At 42.6% G+C, this 24142-nt stretch overlaps 1 protein-coding gene across 1 annotated transcript in view; it reads right to left on the bottom strand.

The window, feature by feature from the left end:
• The window catches only part of TRIO (trio Rho guanine nucleotide exchange factor), a 458240-nt gene that overhangs the window by 321941 nt on the left and 112157 nt on the right, over window positions 1-24142 (bottom strand). Inside the window, 1 exon segment of the mRNA XM_030551719.1 lies at window positions 9774-9848. Within this exon segment, the coding sequence (XP_030407579.1) occupies window positions 9774-9848 (75 nt within the window).

Below are 24142 nucleotides of genomic sequence, written 5' to 3'. Positions count from 1 at the left end.
CTGCGGCGCCAGTGTGGACGTCCTGGTCTGTTAATGCACTCTGATCAGCTTCCTGAAGTGTCTCACAATGCCTGTTCTAGCCACTCTGATCATCAGTTTGAACTCTACTGCCCTGCCCTGAGGTGACCAACCATCTGACCCGCCCTTTAAATTCCCCGGGAATTTTGAAAATCCCCTTCCTGTTTGCTCAGCCAGGCATGGAGTGCTCTCAGGGAATCTTTCCAGGTTACCATGCCTCCATGCACCAAGCAATCCGCAATACGGAGCAACGGCAAGGTGCTGGGCCTCATCAGTGTTTGGGGGGAAGGAAGCTGTTCAGTCCCAGCTGCGCTTCAAACATAGGAATTACAATACATTCAGGAAGATATCAAGGGACATGATGGAAATGGGCCATGACTGGGATGCTCTGCAGTTCAGGGTTAAAGTAAAGGAGCTGCTGAATGCCTACTGCAAAGCCCGCGAGGCAAACTGCCACTCCGGTGCTGCCCCCGCGACCTGCCATTTCTACAAAGAGCTGGACACTACACTTGGCAGTGACCACAGCTCCACTCCGAGTACCACCATGGACACTTCAGAGCCCAGTCCAACAAGGCAGGAGGAGGAGCAGCAGCAAAGCGGGAGCAAGGGTGCTGAGGAGGAGGAGGAGGAAGACACCCCAGCATCCCTAGATGCATGCAGCCAGGAGCTGTTCTCAAGCCAGGAGGAAGGTAGCCAGTCACGGCGGCCAGTACTTGGGGAAGGACAAACACCAGAGGAGATTCCCAGTAAGCGGCTTTTATTTTGGGAAGGAAGTTATTCAGTGCAGGCTCTTGGGGCAAGGAGGGTTAGGGTTGCATGCATGCCTAGACGTGGAATAGGGCGTTGATGTGCTCTCTCACATTGCGGTCATCAGTCTCAGTGATCTCTTCAAAGGTCTCAGCCAGAACTTGGGCAATGAGCTTGTGCACGTTTTGTGGGAGAGCCACTGTGGTCCTTGTCCCAGTCAGGCTAACATGTCCACGCCACTGTGCCATGGGGGCGGGGAGGGACCATTGCTGCACACAGGCAAGCTGCATATGAGCCAGGGCAGAAACCGCATTGCAGAAGACGACCCTCCCTTGCTTCCCAGGTCACCCTCAGCAGCGACATATCTTCCAGGAAGAACTCCTGTGGAAAATGTGGGGACACTGTCCAGTATAGGGGCCCCCTGCAGTTGTTGGCTCTCCTCAAGGTACAGAAATCCAGAGGACAGTACAGCCATGAACAAATCAGTCACCCTTGACCCTATGCTTACTCACCATTTTGAGGCTTCAGTGGGTTGTGCGTGCTCACTTTGGGATGGGCAAATTATGCTATTGTGTAGACTATGCTTGCTCTCTTTAAGTACGGGGGAATCATTGGTCTGTCTGGTGTGAACAAGGCTGCCTCTGTTAAGTGTTGCATTTTGCCTTTACAGATGCAACCTTGAGATCTCAGCCATCCATGTTATCACGGGCCAAGAGGCTGCAAAGCATCAGAAAGAGGCCACATAGAAGCAAAGAGGACATGCTGCATGAAGTCATGCAGCACTCCCTTAATGAAAATCAAGAGGTGCAGGAGTGGCAGAAGAGTGAAAGGAGGGTCCACCAGCAGAATGAGGATCGCTGGCACCAAAGCACAGAGCGCCTGATAAGCATCATGGAGCGCCAAGCAGACTCGATCCAGGTGCTCGTAGCCATGCAGGCAAAGCACTACCGCGCCCGCCCCCCTGCAGCCCTTGTCCCAAAGCTCTTTCCCTTGTGCTCCCATGTCACCTCCAACCCACATTCCCCAACATCCAGGTTCTTATTGCCACCAGCGCCTCCAACACCTGCAGCTTCATCACCCAGCCCTGAAAACTACGATCCTCACCTTCTGCACTCAACCCCCATCACCATGCAGCATAGCCATCCGGAAGTGCAGCACTCATTGCACAGCATTCCAAACAGAAAGGCTGAGTATGACCAAAGGACATACACAAATCTGTGATTGTACCGTTCCCCACCCCACCCCCTCTCTTTCTGTTTCCCAAGCAGTTGTGTTTCTTTTCAATAAATGCATTTTCTTCTCAATAGACTTTTTTGCTTTGAAAACATTCTTTATTACTGCATAAAGTAAAAGATGCCTTAGCCTAGGAAAGCAGCAGGCACTGCAACTCAGTGTAGCAAACGCAGATTCCTACTAACATTGGAACCACTGCACTTCACTCCTGTGCGTGGCACCAGACATTACTGGTGGCTTTCAGCCTCAAATTGCTCCCTCAAGGCATTTCTAATCCTTGGAGCCCCACGCTGGGCCCTTCTAATAGCCCTGCTCTCTGATTGTTCAAATTCAGCCTCCAGGTGTTGAACCTCCAAGTTCCATGCCTGAGTGAATCTTTCACCCTGTTATGGAGGGTACAGCACGCGGATATAACCACGGGGATGCTGTTATAGGCCAGGTCCAGCTTCCCATACAGAGAGCGCCAGTGGCCCTTTAAACGGTCAAAAGCAAACTCCAGTGTCATTCTGCACCAGTTCAGATCTGTTGTTGAACTGCTCCTTGCTGCTGTCAAGGCTCCCTGTGCAGGGTTTCATGAGCCACAGCATCAAAGGGTAAGCGGGGTCTCCAAGGATCACAATGAGCATTTCGACTTCCCCCACAGTGATGTTCTGGTCTGGGAAAAAAGTCCCGGCTTGCAGCTTCCTGGACAGGCCAGCGTTCTGAAAGGTGTGTGCAACATGCACCTTTCTGGGCCAGCCTGTGTTAAAGTCAACGAAAAGCCCACGGTGATACACAAGCGCCTGGAGAACCATACAGAGACAGCCCTTCCAGTTAATGTACTCAGAGGCTAGGTGGGATGGTGCCAGAATTGGAATATACGTCCCATCTATCGCCCTTCCACAGTTAGGGAAACTCATTTGTGCAAAGCCAGCCACAATGTCATGTACGTTACCCAGAGTCACGGTTCTTCTGAGCAGGATGTGACTAACTGCCCTTCAAACTTGCATCAATATGATTCCAATGATTGACTTCCCCACTCCAAACTGGTTAGCGACTGATCGGTAGCTGTCTGGAGTTGCCAGCTTCCAGACTGCAATAGCTACCCACTTCTCCACCGTTGGGGCAGCTATCAATCTCATGTCCTTGCACCGCAGAATGAGGGCAAGCTCCTCAAACAGTCCCATGAAAGTGGCTTTTGTAATCCAAAAGTTCTGCAGCCACCGCTTGTCATCCCAGACTTGCATGACGATGTGATCCCACCACTCTGTGCTTGTTTCCCGAGCCCAGAAGCACCATTCCACGGTGCTGAGCATGTTCGTGAATGCCACAAGCAATCTCGTGTCATATGCATTATACGAGTTGATATCACTGTCTGAGTTCTCACTGTCACTTTGAATCTTAAGGTAAAACTCAATTGCAAAACGTGACGTGCTGGTGAGACTCGTCAGCATATTCCTCAGCAGTTTGGGCTCCATTCCCGCAGACCGAAAGGGAAGACAGAGTGCGCAGTACAAAAAACGTTGAAAGATGGTGTCAATCATGGACAGAAGCAGAAGGATTGCTGGAATGCAAACCAATGCATCACTGGGCATTGGGATAGGACCCAGAATGCCTCGCATCCCCTGCCCCCTTCCCAGAAACCACAGAATCAGAATGGGAAGAGGTGCTTTGTGGGATAGCTGCCCACAATGCACCGCTCCCAATGCTGCTACAAGTGCCGCAAATGTGGCCACGCCAGTCTGCTTGCAGCTGTCAGTGTGGACAGACTGTAGCGCTTTCCCTATTGTGCTCTACTAAGGCAGGTTTAACTCAGAATGCTCTACATCTGCAAGTGTAGCCATGCCCTCAGGCTATGTCTACACTGTGCACCTTACAAGGGCACAGCAGTGCCACTGCAGCCGCACTATTGTAAGGTGTGCAGTGTGGCCACTCTTCAACGCCGCGAGAGAGCTCACCCAGCATCAGAATAAAACCACCTCCTAAGAGGGGTGGTAGCTTCGTTGCCAGGAGTGTGGCTCTCAATGATGAAGTGCTGTCCACATCGGTGCTTTTCATTGCTAAAACCGTCATCATTCAGAGGGGAGTTTTTTCACAACCCTGCATGACAAAAGTTTTAGCAATGAAAGTGCCAGTGTAGACAAAGCCTAAAAACTGACAGAAACAAACCATGCTACCCGACTGCATGCTTTTCAGTTAGTTACAATTCCATGACTGACAGCAAATTACGGATAATCATCGGTTCTCTGAAACTTGTTCATTTGACTGTGCAACCGCAAAGAGTAACGTGAAGGAGTGGGGAGTTGTCTTAACCAAAGACAATATTACAGATCTCAGCATATTCCCACCATCTGAGTGCCTATATGCTATTAATATAAATGACGTCAATTAAAGTAGTCATATTACACCAGCATGTGCCTACTTAGAAGAGCCCATGGACACTACATCATTTTGTATTGAGAGCTTTATTCTGCATATCTGTGCACTAAATATGAAAAACTCAGCAATGGTTAATATCATCCTATAAAGAAAGAACAGCACCACATGCTGTTAGCTCCGCTGAACTACTCAAATATTATTGGGAGCTATCAAGGTGTTGCTTTTGAAATAAAGAGTTTTAAGCAAGTGCATATGATAACCGCATCAAGTCACACTTTCTGAAGTGAGGATGCATCCTCATCCTAATAGAAATACAAATTCAAGGCCTAGAAAAAAAAATTAGGACTATGCTTTAAATAATTTTTAGACTTCAACACTGCAGTACAACGTCCCTGAAATAGCATACTGTGATGGCTAAACAATGTGCACCTAGCAATAAAATAATTGGGATTGTAGGGATGACTTTCATTGTAGATTTGTGTCACTGTCTTTTAGTAAGAGACTCCAAGTCCTGAGTTTATAAAATCTAACACTCATGGTGACATGTGAGGCTTACCCAGAATATACTTGGTTTTATAAGCAAATGACTCCAAAACAATGAGTTTTATTACCTATTACAGTAAGAGCTAAATGGCTTATACATTCATGTGTTGAACTGCAGCTGCTGAATCTGTCAATTCGTTAGTAATTTATCCACATGTTCACTCTGGAAAAGCGAAATCCTTGTATCACTGTGTAAGAGACTGGACCAATAAAACATGTAGATAATTGGCTAGCACTTCTGCCTCTGAGCTCTCCCATTTTTATCCAAGTGGTTTTATTCCGTAATTTTGTGAACAAAGTAAAACAAATTCTGCTTGAAGAATGGATTGCAACTGTATATCCGATCACCTACTAGTGACAATGAAATTAAATTATGGAGCACCACTTGATATACTAAAATTAACAGCATGTCTTCATTTCTATCATTTCTAATTTTATAGCTTTAAGCTTGACATAGAAACAATTCTTTTAAACTTCTTTTAAACTAAGCATAGTATACAAAATGATCACCCAGATACCTGTGCGGTGTAAACTTTAACTCTGCCTTGTAGTCAGTGCAGTATTGCTTCCGAGATGCTGTCCGATTCCTTTTGCTGGACCTCCAGTGACATTATTTTTATGGTATTAAGAATAGTGTAAGAAATGCAACTATATCTATATCTTGCCAGCAGCAGTCAAACGTAAAAAGTTAACAGTCCTTTCCCTCCCATATCAAAGTACATGCATCGCTACACTCGGAAGAAAATAATTACACAGTATTCAAATTAAATCAAAATACTTCAGCTAGATCAAAGCAGCGAGTTAATATACAACTCACAAAACAAACGACCTAATAGTTACAAGAAAAGCTCCTGTGGAAAAGAAGCCTCAATTTCGTGGTTATGGTTCTCTGATGGTCAGGCTGGGTTTGTGGCAGCCCTGGTTCAAGGGGAGAATAGAGCAGCCTCAAGCTACTCTGAACTTGACCAGCAGATAGCAATTTCATAGCCTGTTCCAACCACACCCTCTCTCCATGACAGCCTTCACCAGGGGCTGCAGGAGGAAGCTTAGGAGTGAGCTATACTGGCTCTATGACCATTGGGAGGTTTCCCATGGACTATGGACCCATAGCTAGAGATGTGACCATTGCAACCCTCCTAATGGTTACCAGAGCAATGCAAAGAGAGCAGAGAGCCAGGATCTGCACTGAAGTTTACTGGGCTGTCTCTAAATTGTGAGGGATACGTTAGGGCATAAATTTTTATGAATGAGTTCAATACTTGATCTGTCTGACACATCATGCTGATTCAGCGTTCAGCACTCACTCATGGTGTTTTGTTTATGCTATCATGAAGACCAAAAGAGTACCATTCTACAGTAAATGATTAAGTGCATCCACATATCAACACACAGGCAGAGTGGGTAGCACCGTCTAGTATTAAAGTTGTCTGATAGTTCTATTTTAAGACCGTCTTCAGTTGCTTACAACTTTGCTGAACTTTGGCCATTTGGACTGAAATTTTCTGGCCTGGGTATCTGCTACATGCTGGTGGTTTTGTTTTGTTTCAAGTTTTCAGCCAAAACTATTCCGTTTGTGAGAACAAGTTAGAAGGGTCAGAGAGGAACCATGATTTTGCCCATGCTGAAACAGACTTCTTTCTTGAGAAGCTCTAGCACTCCCATACTGTTCAGCAGGGACTTGAAATTTGGCAAGGGGGTGGCCTCTTTGTCAGGGATATACTTTTTGCCATCTTTGTGAAAATCCACCCACAAGTTATAAGCCTTTGAAAAATTACTGTTCGCACATGTGCAGTAGAAACTCTGAGCTTAGCACTAAGTTCTCAGGAGATTCCGTCCACTCTAGGCATACTCCAATCCAGGCCTGAGCAGGATTTTCCCTGGCAACTGCAATTTGGGCTAAAGGGGCCATACTCGATTCAGACATTGGAACTGAATGGTAAACCCTTCTCTCCTGTACTGTCAATGACCCCTCTGCTTGCACTATTCAGTGAGGAGCAGGAAGCCATCTGATCTGAACAGGGAAGGGACAAGAGACAGACCGGGGGGGGGGGGGGACAAGAGGAAATAAGACTAGGAAAAGAAAGAATAGACCAAGATTGAGTGTGGCGCAGCAGGTGGGAGAGGAGACCTGGGACTGGGAGTTAAAGGACGGAGGTGAGGACCAGGTGGACAAGGCCTAAGATTAGAGTTGGGGAGGGAAAATGAGAGTGGGGTAAGGGACTGAGATCCCCCCAGATGAGATGCTAGGGGGGTGGGGGAGAACAGCTGGCACTAGGATTGGCTGGGCAAAGAGATGTGACAAAGTGTCAGCAGGGTGGGGTTAAGGACAACAGACTGTACAGCTGAAGAAAGAAGAATGGGACGGGGAGCCTTTTAGGGTAGGAGAATGTGGGTGGAGATGACTTGAGACTGGGCAGGGAAGAGAGACTGAACCAAGATGGGAAGACTGGGTGGGCAAGGAGAAGAACTGAGATGAGAAGCCTGAGGAGTGAAGACAAACTATCTAGATGAGGAGAATAGGACTACAATGACAAGCCGGAGGTGGGAGGAAAAAGAGAATGGAAACAGGGTACAAAGTGTCAATTTTGGAGGGGGAACAGGGTGCCACAAAGGTCTGCGGATGAGTCAGCATTGTATTGTCAAGGATACTTGTCTGTAGGACTCGCGCCTCATTTGGTTCAGAAGTTGGAAGCCAGACCAATTGGTGTGTGAACAGAAGGGGGACCTGAGCTCAAATCTAACTCAGAACCCAGGCTTGGTGTGCAATTAAACATACCCAATAAGAACTGGGCCATACACTGAACAATGAGGAGAAAACAATGATGAGAAAAAACAAAATACTGAATAGCTGCTCATTCAGTGAGCCTCATCCATCCTGTGCACTGAATGAGACAGGACTCTTCTGGAAAAATTAGTATGTGAACATGTAAAGACTATCCTATTGCATATGTACAAGTGGGTCGCATTAAGGTTGCTCAGGCAACCTTAATTTTGGTGTTTCCTAGAGCACTTGACTTGAGCAACCTCAATAATGTTACTTTACTGCAGTGTGGGGGCAGGGGATCATGTGTACAGTCGATACCTTATCTTGAAGAAAATGAAGAAATTTAACCAATACTTAAGAATAGTACACAAGCACAGGTATCTTCAAGCAACAGTCACTAGAGGGAAAAAGTGTTAACTGTATTTGCTATCCCTGAACTTTAAGGGAGACTTGATGGACAAGTGAGGGAAGATCTAGTTGTACAACGAATTTGCTGGGTACTGAAATGGGCAGTTCTTATAGCTGCTTTAATACATTTAGAATCCTATGAGTTGTGATTTGTTGCATATCCTTTCACATTTACACCAACATAAAAACATGGGTGTGCCCATGTGACACTAAGCAAGCTTCTCCAGAACCATTCCATTTTCTCTGGGTTCAGATAAGCCAAATTAACATTACTCCACTATGAAAAGCAGTAAGGTACCATTCCCAATATCCACCTAGCAAACACTTAGAAGCTGCAGGGGGGCTGCTCATTTTTTCTACCTTTTTCTTGATGAATATGACTGAAAAATGTTTTGCAGTCATGTTGTTCCCACTAACTCACTAGAGTGACACCCGAATATTCTATTTACACTATGCCACAAAAGTTTATGGCACATGACAGAAACCTACTCCCAAGAGAGTATTTTTCCTTGAACATTGGGGGAAATAGTATGCAGGTGAATAATGGAAGGTGACAAAGGTAATTAAGTAGCCTTCAGTAATTAATACATGCACCACTGGCGTACACTGTTTTAATATAAGAAAAATCCCTTCCTATTAGGGGAAGACTCAAGTTACTGGGCTTCAATGAAGCAATGCATTTTGAGAAAAAACACAAAACAGGGGAGAGGGAGAGCAAAGTCCCATGATCCATACTCTCAAAAGCAAACAGCAGCATCACTGTGCTAGGTGCCACTACACAATGCCAATGAGAACTAGCCCAATCTGAAGCACTGTTGTGTGTCTGAATATTTACAGATAAAGACCTTTCTGTAGTTTTAACACACAATTAACCTAAAAAACAAAAACAAAAAAAAAAACCACAACACACCACCAAGACTGCAACTGTCCTCTGCAAGTGATTTGTCATTTACGGATTATGGGCTGCTTCTTAATCTCAACAGCTTTTAAAGTATTTAACTCAGAATGAAGTCACAGCCATGGCCTAGTTCACAGGAGTAGGTCATTAAAAAAATATGGTCAGCATTCCTTTAAGGAAGGTTACCTATCAATGTGCAAGTTAACACCAAACAGCTGATGTCTTTCTGAATCTAAACCACACTTTTAAATCCTTCCACCAGTTTGTAGACTAGCCAGTACTGAACTTCAATTGTATACTGGAGACATGGGGCGGGAGGGGGAGAGAGGAGGAAAGAATCATGCTTCTCTCAATGCAACGCTGGTCAATTTTGTCTCTTGGTCAACTAACGACGAAGGGGATGACGAAGGCTTTACAGGTCAAACACACAACCCAATGAACTGGCCAACACACTTGTGTTATTTTACCACATTCCCAAGCAGAGAACAAATTTAAGGCTCATAAGACAGGGAAAACACAGAGGAAGGGAAAAGCAATTTGAGTGAAGTGGAAAAAGCAAGTAATCTATTGTGGAAACAAGTTGCCAGTGATACTTTAATTTCACGTCATTGTACAAAGATAAATATTGGCAAAAAATTATGCGATAGTTCTTACTGTACAGGTATTGAGACATACAAATATTTGTAACATTGGTAGGCAGTTTTACCTGGTATTTTGTGGACATGCAAACTAGTGGGTTTTTTCTATGGCTGTCAAACACTTCAACTAAAAATACAATGCATGTTAGTAAGAGTAAGACTTTACCTGAAAGATAGGCAACTTTTTCCTTTAAAATTGGTAATACTTCCATAGCCTTCATTTCATCATTTTTGCGAAACCCTGGAACACATAAGAAACAAGGAAATAAGTCAGCGGTTTGATATGCAGTGTAAGTAGGCTTTCAAATCCCATCTACCTAATACATAAAGGAAATATTTACCTTATTGAATGTACCTTGAAGCCTACAACTTTATTTAAGTTCTTTTGAACCTATCAATGAGATCTCAATACGTTAGAATCTTTTGTAAACTCCATTTTATCTGATAAAATTTTACCTATGTAAATACACGAATGATCACTTGAGAAACGTGTATACATGTAATGTAACAACATGGTCAGTGGGCAACCTTTAATGGAAGATGAAGCACTGAAGTTAAGCTTTTTCAAAGTAGATAAAAAGAGAAAGGTCAACTTAATTTAGTATCTCTCACTTTGAATGGTGCTCTGATACCAGTCTTTCACATCCTCTTCCAGCAAACAGAGGTCTAATATGCAACTAACGGCATGAATCCTTCAAGGCAGCAAGCAATGGATTTCAGTCACCTACGCACTACTTTACACACCATTTTCAAAACACCTCCATAAGCAAAACTAAAGATATCTTACATGACGATTCCTTTCTAGGTCCTGGCTTCTACTGGTGTGAACCTTAGCAATACTTTGCAAAAGCCAGTGAATATTCATTCATCTCCATCTTTTACAAGCCAGGGCTCACAAAAAGAGATTTGAGATGATCCAAAGGTCCAGCAATTTCTGATTACACCAAAGAGCTATCAATTGGCCTTTAGCAAATAGTTTTAGTACTCCCTCCTCATTCAATGAGGAATTCCATTCATTGTTGCAAAGCTTACCAGAATAAAAAATTCAACATGCCAATAAATTCTTTCACTCAGACGATAGTACCATTAAGTCTCAAAAGAACACAGAGAAACTTCATAAGGATATCACTGAGTTGCCAAGAGGTTTGTGTAGTCTCTTGTTCAGAAAGGGTAGGTATGGGGAGGCTAGAATATTCTAAGCAGTAGTGTTACATTTTCCATTCATATCCACAGAAGTTAAAAATCATATTTTAAGAAACTGCTGCAAGTCAGCATAAAAAACAGAGTTGTTAAACAGTTGCCACCAAATTAGAAAAACTTTCAGCACCGGACAGGCACTAGCACTGCAGCTGGGAGTGCTTTTCTTAGTTCAAACTAGTGCACTAAACATAGCAGTGTAGCTAGGGTAACGTAAGTGGCAGCTCAGGGTAGCTGTCCAAGTATGTACCCAGAGGGTACGGGAGGGTTTATACTCAAGCAAGTCCAAGCTATCTGTGCTACACCTAGCTACAATGCTGCTTTTAATGAACTATCTCAAGCAGAGCTACTGTGAAACTGTCTGCCTGAGCTGAGAAGCATGCTCCCAGCTGCAGCACAGACACACTAAGGGCTTGTCTACATCAGAAAGTTGCAGTGCTAGTGAGGGAGTTACAGCGCTGCAACTTTGAAGGTGTACACATCTGCAGGGCACCACCAGCGCTGCAACTCCCTGTTTGCAGCGCTGGCCGTACTCCCGTTTTGTCTCGGGTGTAGAGGATCCAGCGCTGGTGATCCAGCGCTGGTAATCCAATGTAGACAGTTACCAGCGCTTTTCTTGACCTCCGTGGAAGGAGGAAGCCTCTGGTAATCAAGCTGGTTTCCTTTCCCGGTTTGCTCTCTCGGTCCCGGAGCCACCCAGCAAACCGCAGGGAAGGAGACCTGCTTGCTCGGGGTTCCGGGACCGAGAGAGCAAACCGGGAAAGGAGACCAGCTTCGCCGCGGTTTGCTCTCGCGTTCCCGGAGCCACCCAGCAAACCGCAGGGAAGGAGACCTGCTTGCTCTGGGTTCCGGGACCGAGAGAGCAAACCGGGAACGCCGCGGTTTGCTCTCTCGGTCCCGGAGCCACCCAGCAAACCGCAGGGAAGGAGACCTGCTTGCTCGGGGTTCCGGGACCGAGAGAGCAAACCGGGAAAGGAAACCAGCTTCGCCGCGGTTTGCTCTCTCGGTCCCGGAACCCCGAGCAAGCAGGTCTCCTTCCCTGCGGTTTGCTGGGTGGCTCCGGGAACGCGAGAGCAAACCGCGGCGTTCCCGGTTTGCTCTCTCGGTCCCGGAACCCCGAGCAAGCAGGTCTCCTTCCCTGCGGTTTGCTGGCTGGCTCCGGGACCGAGAGAGCAAACCGCGGCGTTCCCGGTTTGCTCTCTCGGTCCCGGAACCCCGAGCAAGCAGGTCTCCTTCCCTGCGGTTTGCTGGGTGGCTCCGGGACCGAGAGAGCAAACCGCGGCGTTCCCGGTTTGCTCTCTCGGTCCCGGAACCCCGAGCAAGCAGGTCTCCTTCCCTGCGGTTTGCTGGCTGGCTCCGGGACCGAGAGAGCAAACCGCGGCGTTCCCGGTTTGCTCTCTCGGTCCCGGAACCCCGAGCAAGCAGGTCTCCTTCCCTGCGGTTTGCTGGGTGGCTCCGGGACCGAGAGAGCAAACCGCGGCGAAGCTGGTTTCCTTTCCCGGTTTGCTCTCTCGTCCCGGAACCCCCCTTGAAGCCGCCCAACAGCGCTGCAGTGTGGCCACATCTAACACCACTTGCAGCGCTGGTTGCTGTAAGTGTGGCCACTCTGCAGCGCTGGCCCTATACAGCTGTACTAATACAGCTGTAACAACCAGCGCTGCAAAATTTTAGATGTAGACATGGCCTAAGTTCCTGCATGTTTAGATGGGAAAAAAGCATTCACTTCATGGAGAGCGAGTGACATTTAAAATCTCTTAAACCCTTTGTAAATGTCCAGCATTCAAAGTAATACCACTCCATGGCCTGCAGCTAGAACTCTGTTTGCATCCTTCTTCTATCCCCCTTTTCATCTTCCAGTCAACCACATACATAGTGCTTAGAGTATCTTAGGGCTGGTCTACACTATGGAGGAAAATCGATCTCAGATACGCAACTTCAGCTACGTGAATAACGTAGCTGAAGTCGAAGATCGAATTACTCACCGTCCTCACGGCACGGGATCGATGTCCGCGGCGCCCCATGTCGACTCCGCAACTCCGTTTGGGTTGCTGGAGTTCCGGAATCGATATAAGCGCGTTGGGGACCGATATATCACGTCTAGATGAGACGCGATATATCGATCCCCGAGCAATCGATTGCTACCGGCCGATACAGCGGGTAGTGAAGACGTAGCCTCACTAAGAGAAATTTTTTAAGGTGTATCATTAATGCTTCCTTACAGGCACTCTCTTTGGGAAATACCTGCAAAAAAGATAAAACAAGTTTCTCATTTGCAGAATCTGTTAAGTCAACAAAACCAGTGGTATTCTATGGGTGGATCATCCCGACTAAATCATAATTCATCATTTTCAATTGCATCTTTTCAAAAAAAGATGCTTTTAAAAACCAAATTCATCCCATTTTTAGCCACATTTAGCATTTTAATGGCAAGATTTTATGCAGATTTAAAAATGAAACATAAGACTCCCTAAGGCCTTGAATCCTACAGAAGGCCAAGTGGTGCAACTTATATTGCGCCTTACACAAGCTCATTCTTTCCCCCACTCCCCAGTGGTAATTCGTCCCAAGTGGGGGAAGGTGGCTTTGATGTTGCCTCTGCTCCAATGAGTTTCTGCTAGTTGTTCCCTGCTAACTGTGACTAGATCTCTGGCCCTTTCTTGTCTCTTTCTCAAGCCATAATCTCAGAATGGAATCGAGACTGGGACTTAGGCTGCCATCCCTGAATACTAACTGTGATTACCTAAGGAGGCATGTCTTAGGTTCAGTATGAGCATTTCTTCTCCTCGAGAGCTATGGCCAGTGGTATCCAGTGACCACACATCCTTCTTAATGCCGTGTATTTTTAATTAATACCAACACATTTCAGAGACAGATCTTAAACCAAAAACCAATACTGAGGTCTATCTTCCTTAAAGCCTACCGTCTCTCCTGGAAGCTTGGGAAGGCTTTACTTCAGACACTCCTGCATGACCTGTCTGATTATGTCAGTTGTCCCCCAGGAAGAACTCATTGACAATCCCTCCACCCTGCCCCCAAGTCTTAACAGTTAAGAATCGCTTTGATCTCTAGGCTCCCCGCCTTGGCAAAAGAGCTGCATTGCTCTGGGCTGGAGCCGGGAAATAGCACCTTCACCACTAATTATTTGGCCAACGTTTTGTAACTGCCCCCAAATTTATCAGGAAGCTGCTTATCTAGAGCTGTTGTCTTGCTCTCCTCCTCGTTCTTCCAATAGCCACCATTAAAAGTTAATCAAAATATTCAGATTACAGCCCAATAAGACAATATAGCCACAGAGCAACTCTCACTATTCAGATCACATATGGTATTGATAAGTTACAGGTCAGCATTCCTAGATTACATAGCCGTTCCACATCCAACTAATGTGGGGGCATGGTTTGAAGTTTTAAATCCCTGTTTGAGCACCACAGGTCCCACAGGTTGCAGCTGCTCAAAGAGCCACTCATGTTCTGGACTGTAGAAATCCCATGTAGCAACTTTTTGTTGATATATCCTAGCTCCCCACTATGGCAGCTGTATCTCTACTGGGGACAAGAGTAAGGCCAGCAGCTTTAGATGAAAAGAACAAGTCTGCCAGCATGTTTGTAAATGCATTTCTTCTGCAATAGCACCATTACCACCAGCTCTAGAAAGGTGATAGTATTCTGTAGCCTCTCTTTCAAGAGGCAGAGTGCTGTGAGCTATCAACCCTAAACCTGCTGTGAGTTCTGTATACCACTTCCTCACCTGTCACACTGGACCAATTAAGATGCTGATTTTATTAAAGTTAAGGTGAAAAACACTGTTTTATCTGATAGAAATTCATACAGAAATAATCTTATTGTATGGGGTTAGTTCTGCATATTAGAGTCTGCCTCAGGGTATGGCTACATTTGGAATTTCAAAGCGCTGCCCCGCAGCGCTGCCGCGGCAGCACTTTGAAGTGTGAGTGTAGTCAGAGCGGCAGCGCTGGGAGAGAGCTCTCCCAGCGCTGCATGTAAACCACATCCCTTACGGGTGTAGTGTGCAGCGCTGGGAGCCGCGCTCCCAGCGCTGCTGCCCTGATTACACTGACGCTTTACAGCGCTGTATCTTGCAGCGGTCAAGGGGGTGTTTTTTCACACCCCAGTTGCAGCGCTGTAAAGTGTGAGTGTAGCCAAGGCCTTAGGCTCCAATTCCACTAGATACCTAAGAATGTGTATAATCCCATTGACTTCAATGACTGGCTAGTGAGGTTAGGCACTAGATTAAGCACCTTGCTAAACTGGGAGCTCCAGACTTACTCACTGCAGCTGATTATGCCCTTAAAGGCTCAAGGTGTATGAGTTTCATGTTCCTGTCTCCTTAAGGGCTTATTTCTGTACCTGTTCTACAATGGTGAATTTACTGGAGGCAAAGACAGCAGGGGTTATATTTGGGTGAGAGGGTGCTCAAAGAAAGGAAAGTGCATGTGCTCTTTTTAACTCCATGGGGGAGTGATCATGCCAATAAATAAAGCAGCTCGTTATCTTTTTTAAGGTTAATTGTACTATAAAGCACTTATAATTTGTAGGTTTAGTAAGATTTATTGAAGAAAGTCATTGAATGTACTCAAGAGCAGTGCCAAAAATATCTGCACCAATCTCTACACAGTTCAGCAACCTCTGAGCCAGCAGTCTTTATCACACATTAATGGAGGTGATGTCATCCTTTCAAACCAGGCCAGTCTGCAGTTGCTGCTGCCGTCTTTTTCACTGCAGTGCCTGCAGTATTCAGAGGATTTTGAGAAGCACAAGGTGGCATAGTGTTCAAGCAAACAAAGGTTTGAAATGTAGAAGCAATTCTCTATGTATATACCTACATTGAGAGTTTTAACTGAAGAATGGACTTCTAATTCAAGCATGTATAAGAAAAAATGTATGACTGGAATTCTGAAACTGATCTCATTTCTCACATAATAGCATTTGCAGCCATTCAACACAATATTTGCCTATATAAAGTCTCTATTTAACACACCGCACACTATTTCTACATCAGTTTTCCACCACTCAAATCTAATATAAAGCAATTTCTCGCTTGCTAAATACCCGATTTTAATGAGAACTAGTGAAATTACATTAAGAAAGAGAGTAACAAATAGCAGCTTCATTTATAATTTATTTTGGTTTTATACAAGCAAATACACCAAGATTTAATGTGGCATTTGAATAATTCTGAAGTTTACTATTTAGTTTTTAACACCAATTTGCCATGTTTGTTGTTGTTGTTTTTGTTAGTTACTGTTAGCTAGTAGGTCCCTGGTTTTTGTTACATTTTATTTAAGTCATGTAGTCAGAGAATTTAGATGGCTATCAGAGTCTAAAGGATGGTGGAATTCAGTAAGGTCCTCTTCCTCTTGCTTTACCAGAAGTCATACTAATAAACTCTACATTTTATAGAATTAGGTAAACACTCAGAAAAAAACCTTCTAATATTTGAATACAAGTGTAGAGGGAAAATAACTTTTGCTTGAACTTCTCAGGCCCCCTATCACCACTATGGTATCAAAATACTGAGGTGGTGTGGAACTGAAGGAATTCTGAGGACATAGAGCAAATAATCAAGTGCCACACATCGTGCAATTACTGAAGGGCATTTGAGAGATGTTTAATTGATGATTAAGAGACCACTTCCTGTGCTACGGATTTTATACGGTCCTATGACAACACTGGAAAACTGAGCACAGACTGCCCATTACTTAAAGCCAGCCAGCCCATTACTTAAAACGTAGTTTGTGTGCACCTTTAGATCACTTGGAGAAAAATGCTCACCAAAGAGGAAACCACTAAAAAGAACTGTTCAGCAGTGTGTACCAGGGTGGATTAGATTTAAATCAACTTGATTTAAATCACTAGCCAGGAAGACTCAATTTAATGATAGATTTCTACATAAAAGTACATTCTTGTTGGTTGTTATAACCTTAACACATATTCTTCACAACTCAGAGATAGACATAGGTTTCATTTTTAGAAAGTACACACTATGCATTTTTAAGTGATTTATTCTGAAAACGTTTCAGATTAGTATTACAGCTATATCAGAAAATGAGTGATTGGTTATTTTACTTACCAAAGGTAATAGAAGCAGATATTTATGAAATCACTGGGAGGTGAACAATCTCCAATTCAACACATTAACCATTAATATTTGGAGGACTTTCTTGCCATGCTGTATTAGGAGGAGAACATCACTAGACAGACATTTAAATTGTTTTATTTAACTAAAATAACGTTATGTATTCTGGATTCTTTTCTTCAACAGCAAACATATAATATTTTAACAAAGCAAGCATATGCATTTTTGAACTTAAACATTCAAGTTTTTTAAAATCAGATTTTTTTTTGTTAAAATTGTTTTCAACTAAAATAGTTAAATGAAATATTAAAAAACAATTAAATCGACTATGTCAGCCAACTCAACATGAGAAACTTAAAATATTGGCTTCTGCAGCTAACTCAGTTGCCTTCATCTTCATTTTCCTCTTTGTTCATTATCTGGAAAAGAAAACAAGCTTTCCTGCTTTTTCAGGTCCCAAACGATTTCTCAATTTGAAATGAATTAATCCAAAGAAGAAAATATTCTTTCCACACCAGCAGAAGCAGCCACTGCTGTTAAAAGTGGTGATATTTCAACAGTCTCTGAATCCAAGTGCTTAAGTGACTTCCACCAATTCACTGGTGTGACTTTCTTTAAATCATCATCAGCAAACATACATTTCTTCAATAATTCTTATTCCCAAACTGGGTCTCTCTTACGGCTTCCTGCCATTATAGGTTTTCCCTTCTAGTGAGAGAATGGTATGGCAGATCTCAAATCAATGAAGGCTACACTCAGAAAGACCAAGACTTCTGGAATACACTGCTCAAACACTTTCACTTTTATTTCTACCGTCTGTCCTTCCCTTCTCACATTTATCTCCAGACTTCTTCTTGCCCAGATCTATTCCATCCCCAACAATCTTCTATTTACTGAACTTTTTGAAACTTTGCTCTTTTAGAGAGAGATGAGGGATTGACTCTGTGTACACAAATTGGAAGAGGGACAATAGAGTTCAGGTCTGTTATTTCTCACCTCTATATATTATTTATTTAACAACATTTTTGCTGTTACCAAGCACGTTATCTCTGGAGACACAAATCCACAGTCTGAGAACTGCAAAACTAAGCATCTCTGATGGTATCTTCTAGACTGAGTACTGAGACCCGTTGGGTAGATAGAAAGATTAACCTAAATAATCTATACAGAAGCCCCTTGACAACCCCATAAGATTGGGTCCCTAATCCATGAACTATTGGAACTCATTTACAAAACTTTTCTTATATATAACATGGATATATTGTCTCATACTATAGAATTAGAATTCATAATTCCTATTCCATGATGAGATGTCTTTGAGCTATAATGTATCTTAATTAAAACTATGTTTAGACAGGATTTTTCCTCAAAAAGTATTTTATCAAAAAAATCCAATTTAAATTAAAAAATCCAATTTAATTTATTTATTTATAAAATAACTGATTTTTATCCACCCTGGTGTGTACTACCCCTTTCTCTTACACTGTAGAAATCTAAATCCTGTCACTTTCATTTGCTATTCTACAGTTCTGTATTGCAAATCTGGAAGCTAGCTGGCACCACTCACAATGTGTGGAAAACCACTTCATATGGAACACAACTTTCAGATCTAACGGTGTTCAATTCTACTGCACCATGCACTTTCTTAAGAAGAGAAGGAAGCCTGCTTGTCTGCTTCCAGATCAGTGCATATGCAGGATGAGGTCACCCTGCTGCTGCACATGAACCAGGCAGGTGACAAACGTCTGCCATTTTCACAGCTACACACACATCAGTTGCATAAGCAGAGGCAAAATAGTCTGGTCCAAAGACAAGCTTCAGTTTTAAATTTCAAGTAATAATTGGTCAATAAATAAAGAGAAAAACAACTTAAGCTTCATAGTTTTCCTTTCAACTCACCTGTACTCTACAGTAAGAACAGTAATGAGTGCAAGCACCTTAAACCTGAACTACGATTTCCAGAATGGTCTTTCTGTACTTTAACAAATCTTTGTCTACATACTATTACATAATTCCAAAAGCAGAATTATTTCGTACGAAGAGGTGCTGTCTCTTGCTAAATATGGATCAGTTAATTCACCTGGATAATATTCCAGTGCGGTTATAAAATATGACTCAATTTGTTTCCATAACCTATGCCTGGATTACCCAACAAAGAGAAGCGAGTTCTTTAGTAAAAGAGAAAGAAAGAAATTAAATATATTAATAAACCTACAAGTGAATAAGGTATATAGTGAGTGTGGGAGAAACTGGGAAGAAAGCTTCATTCCCCAAAAGTGAGAGCCCTATTTCCCAGTTCTCAAACAGTCTTCTCCCTTTTCCACCAGAACAGGCTGTGGAATTTCAGATTTACTTGGACATGAAGAGGAAGTCTCATATCATACCTGAAACTATTAAAGGAAATTTCCATATCATTTAATAGAGTCTAAAATAAGTTTGATAAGAGACCTAGAATACATATTTGGCTCGAAGTCTGATCTTATAGGTGTGCTCCTTCTCCAACATAACAAAAGAAATTAGTGACAGAAAATGGCCATCTGTAAAAGGCATCTCCTTTGTAGAGGCAGTATATTTGTAAAGCCTTTCAAGAAGCTTGAAGAACAGATTTTATTTTTTAAATCAGAAGAAGCCTCAAACAATTAGGTTCAGAACATTTAAAGCCCATCTCGTTAGCTCTCTCAAAAGTACATTAAATAGAAAGATGAATTCTCACTTCTGTGGGTGAACTGGAATCACAAGCTGGGGCAAGTCTACTGCAGTGTGCTCAATGAGACAGTCTAGTGAAATTCTCATCTCTAAAGGCAATTCCCCAAGTGCAGTGAGCAAAGAGAAGCAACTTGCTCTAACACTAGTTTTCATTTCTTTCAACTTTTGTTCTGCTTAAGAACTCAAATTGTTGCAGATAGAAACTGTAGAAACAAAGTGACACACTGACCACCAGACCTTAACACCTATGGTTCAGTTCTACGTATTCTGCAATTTTTGATAAAATACATAATGTTAAGTGCCATTAGTACAGTTATGTGATGCAACCAAAATGACTCACCAGAAAGTTACATCTTGGGAAGAAACTAATTTCCAGTTGCCTATTGAAAGACTAAAAAAGGGAAGGTGAGTCAAGAGTAATGGAATTCACTGACTCCTAGTCATGGTCCATACCACTTAATTACTGTTCCCTCCACAGACCAAGCAGAGAGTTTGATCACAGCCCTCCCACCTCCCTGACAAGCCATTTTATTATATAAAAATTTGCTTGCTGTCTGACTATTATAAAGCTCCAGCTCTTTTCACATGTCCATTTTTCTCATTTATTTTATGTGACAATAAAAGGGTATCATTCCCCCCTTAGGCACTATATTCCATTGTGCTGGACTTCATTGGTGTTTTTCAATAGCAATGTGCAAATACACCAAGGCTGATACCTAAAGGGCTTTATTCCATGAAAAGTTATTTCAAGCACAATTGAAGTGGCCGTTTCATTCTAAGTTTAATTAATGCAGTGCTTGTGAAATATACCACAGTGACTGCTTGGGAGATGTTTGTCAACTAGCTACAAAACCAGCAGGCAGTGGCACTGCAAGATTTTCCATGCCTTAGCTCTGACTTGGGTAAAGAATTTCTAGGATAATTTAATTCCATCTCAAATAGTCAGCAATGGTGGGTATTAGTGTGAGTTGTTAAGTGCAGGCGGGAAAACTGTGTTGTGGACTCATGTATAGTGTCTAAAACCAATGAATATTTGGCAACAGCGTCTGAATTCAAAAAGTATAAAAAAAGCTATGATAATGAACGAGAAAACTATGGAAACGTGGATAGTAGTTGCCATATTTCTCAGGACTAGAAGCCATTAGTCTCATTTTACTGTAGGTATATCTAGAAAGTCTCATGGTTGTGTTCTTGAGTTTACAAAATGTTCCAGCAACCCTTTTTACTGCAATATATAGTGGTCATCCCTAACTTGCCAACTGCCTTAGTTATCTTAATCGCTCTCTTTTAGCAGAGTTCTAGATATTGCCTATAATGTAGGTAGTACAGGTAGTTCAGGTAGTACAGAAGTAACCTAATCTTTGGAACTTCAGCAAGGTTCAAAAGCAGATTACAAGGGTATTAACTAAGGGATGCAATTTTACTATATCCCCCCAAGTTTCAGTCTAAAGGAACAAGCATCATCCACCCTTTGGAAAGAGCAATTTATAACGGATGTGCTGGCAATCCCTCAGCTCAGAGGACACCATCAGAATTTTAAAGTATGACTAACAGGTCGTATTTAAAAACAAATATCATTGTTATTCCTCTTTGCCAAAAAACACACACACAAAATGTCATCCTGTTCGGTTCACTCAGCCTCTGAATATTGGACATTCAACAAGCGGTGCAACATACCAAACATTATGTACCTTAGCATCCATGTAGTGGTGTTTGATCACACATTCAAAGTTAGACTGTTTAATGTTAGCCACCTCTAGGTTTTCTAACATATGTAGTTACAGTGGAAAGAGAAGAGAACAATTTAATCGGAAATATACCTCTACCTTTAATTTCACCATCCACATTGGTCAAATTAAGAGAGGTCTATAAGTTAATGTTAAAATACTATCCTCAACTTTTAGGAGACTTCAACAGCACTGAGGCCGTTGTGCTTTTGACTAAATCAGCTCTGGTCAGGCTTGACAACTCACTGGTCACAAGACATCATATCATCAAACCTTCAACTGCTCATCATGATTGCTGCTCCGGATACCTTACTTCTCTTCTGCTCATCTACCCCATGCACCCTTCTCCCCACACAACCTGGAAGGAATATCCTGCACTATGACCACACTTTATTCGTCAGACTGCAGGGCTGCATGTGACTCACAGATATGTATGTAAATTAGAATGGACAGCCTGGAACTACTTCAACACAATAGAGAATGGAATTTATTGCCAGTTTTTTTAGCTCTTAGCAAAAAACAAAAAAACCCAACAACCAAATGCTAAGTACAAATGCACACTATCTGATATCCGTTTTGTGAACCCATTGTTTTGGACGGTATACAATGCACTGTTCCCTTGCTAGTACCAACTGTATGCGAGATGGTGAGGAGAACAGACACACCACGCAATGGCCGCAAAAAATTTGCACTACTCCAATAGTACATTGAAGCAATGTGATATGTTGCCTTGTAAACCTCAACATAACAATGAATTTAAGATATTCAAGTTTTATTGTGTTTCAGAAACTGTAAGATAATTAACACACCAAAAGGATAAAGAGCATGAGAGATGTGAGGGGCTGAGACAGACAGGTGGTTGCTCTTATGACAGCTGTTCTAAAGTGCTCAGAAGTTATTTTAAAACATATTTGAGACATTATACAAACCAGAATGACAGTCCCTGTTCCAAAATGCTTACAAACTGATTTGATGATGACCCATAACAGTTGAATGAGTACTACAAGCAGTAAAACAAGGGGTAACGAGCAGGTGGACAGACTAATTAATGGTTGTTGGGGAGGGGAGAAGAGGGAATGACCTAAAATGTAATTGAAAATAATCTTGACTGGATCTATCGTGAACAAATCTTTGAGTTTAATATTGCAGTCACGCTTTACAGTAAGGCTCCATTTAAAGTTTAAAGGTCAATTCATGGGTAACAAGTAATTGGCAGCTTACCACCCTGGCTTACAACCATTTACAACACCTTCCACTAAAGAGCTTATAACACATAAGACTGATGTTTATAGAATAATGGACGTTAAACTGTTAATAAATGCAAAATTAATACCAAGGATGACATATACTGCTTCCCTGATATTCAGTAGGTTGGATTTTTAAACGTATATGTCCATTGGTGTCTTTCTTCTGTTCTTGCCTTTAATTCACCCACTTTTATCTGAAAAATATTATTTCACCCGTTAATACTGTCTAAAGCGTCAATATACTGCTTCACTCATGAAACAATAGGCCTTTTATGTGCTGTTTTTCACCATAGTGTTCTTCTCACCAGCTCCATATTTCTTCTGTTGGCTGGTACTGCAGACATTTAGTTGAGAGGTGCTAATATCACTGATGGGATGGGATGGTTTATGAGATTGAAGACATGACTTTTATTTCATTTTAGAACCTGAAAGGTGCTTGTACATAAGGGCATCTTGTATGCCACAAGCAATTCTGATGTTTGATGCACAAACCACTGGTAACACTTAAGCTGGCAGCTTTAGGTGGCTGTAGCCTACTACTTAAGGTATGGTATTCCCAATAGTTTCCCACAAGAATGCAGCATTAACTTTCCTATATCCTGAAAGATTTTTCTATAGTGCTTAATTACAAAATTCCCAAATATATAGGTCAAGTAAAAGTGATCAGTTAAAATGTTATGACAGAATGGATTTCTAGTAGTGCTTATTAATGCAGAAAAAAAAACTATTTTAAGTACCCAGTAAACCAATATATTGTTTTAGAAACTATTAACACCACAACATTAGGGTCAAGTTGTGCTGACTCAAGATTTGTTGTTATCCTCAAGTCTTTGTGAAGCCTAGAAAAATGGACTCTCCCATCTGGCTGCTGTTAGTGGGCAGGTATACAAAGAAAAGCACTCCCAGGGCCACCAGCCTCACCATCATATATGTTTTTTCTTCAAAGCTCAATTTCACAACTCTTGCTGATGATCTGCTATGATTTTTTAATGTGTAATGAGATTGTGTATAGTTACCTATCCCATCCCAGGAACAGCAGAAAATCCTAGCCATTGACTAAGCTGTTGCATTACTCAAGAAAAGAGTGTTTTGTTTTGTGGTTGCTGCCAGTTAAAAGTCGAAGAGTTGAGGCATGAGCCTGCATTTATGGCTATGGGTAAAAATAAGAAAAAGGAGAACACGGAAAGACGACCAACTGAAGACTAACACCTCAAACAAGCAGAAACTTGAATTCTACTCACCCCCTTGTGCTCAGCAGCCATGGTAAGTTCTATTTCAGCTGGACATCAAATGGACAGAGTAACCTCTGTCTTAAGTTCTGCTTTGGTACCACACATTATTAGGAGACCCAGTATATTTACCCATACAGCAGCTGAGGCAAGTGATTGTGCTGGTCTTCCCACCAAGGTGCAGTCTTTGGGTCTTACTACCCCTTAAACTTTATTTGTCTCTAGTTATGTGATATCTGGTAAGTTTCCTTCTAGTTTCACCATTCGTATCCACACTTCCATGGCTCTTTGGTATGTCGATTTATCCTCCAAGAGCAAGTTAAAATAATCAGGTCTGAG

This window comes from Gopherus evgoodei, chromosome 2 (genome assembly GCF_007399415.2).
Source record: "Gopherus evgoodei ecotype Sinaloan lineage chromosome 2, rGopEvg1_v1.p, whole genome shotgun sequence".
NCBI classification, from domain to species: Eukaryota; Metazoa; Chordata; order Testudines; family Testudinidae; genus Gopherus; species Gopherus evgoodei.
Note: the sequence above shows the minus strand (reverse complement) of the source record. Positions and strands in the feature narration are given on the sequence as shown.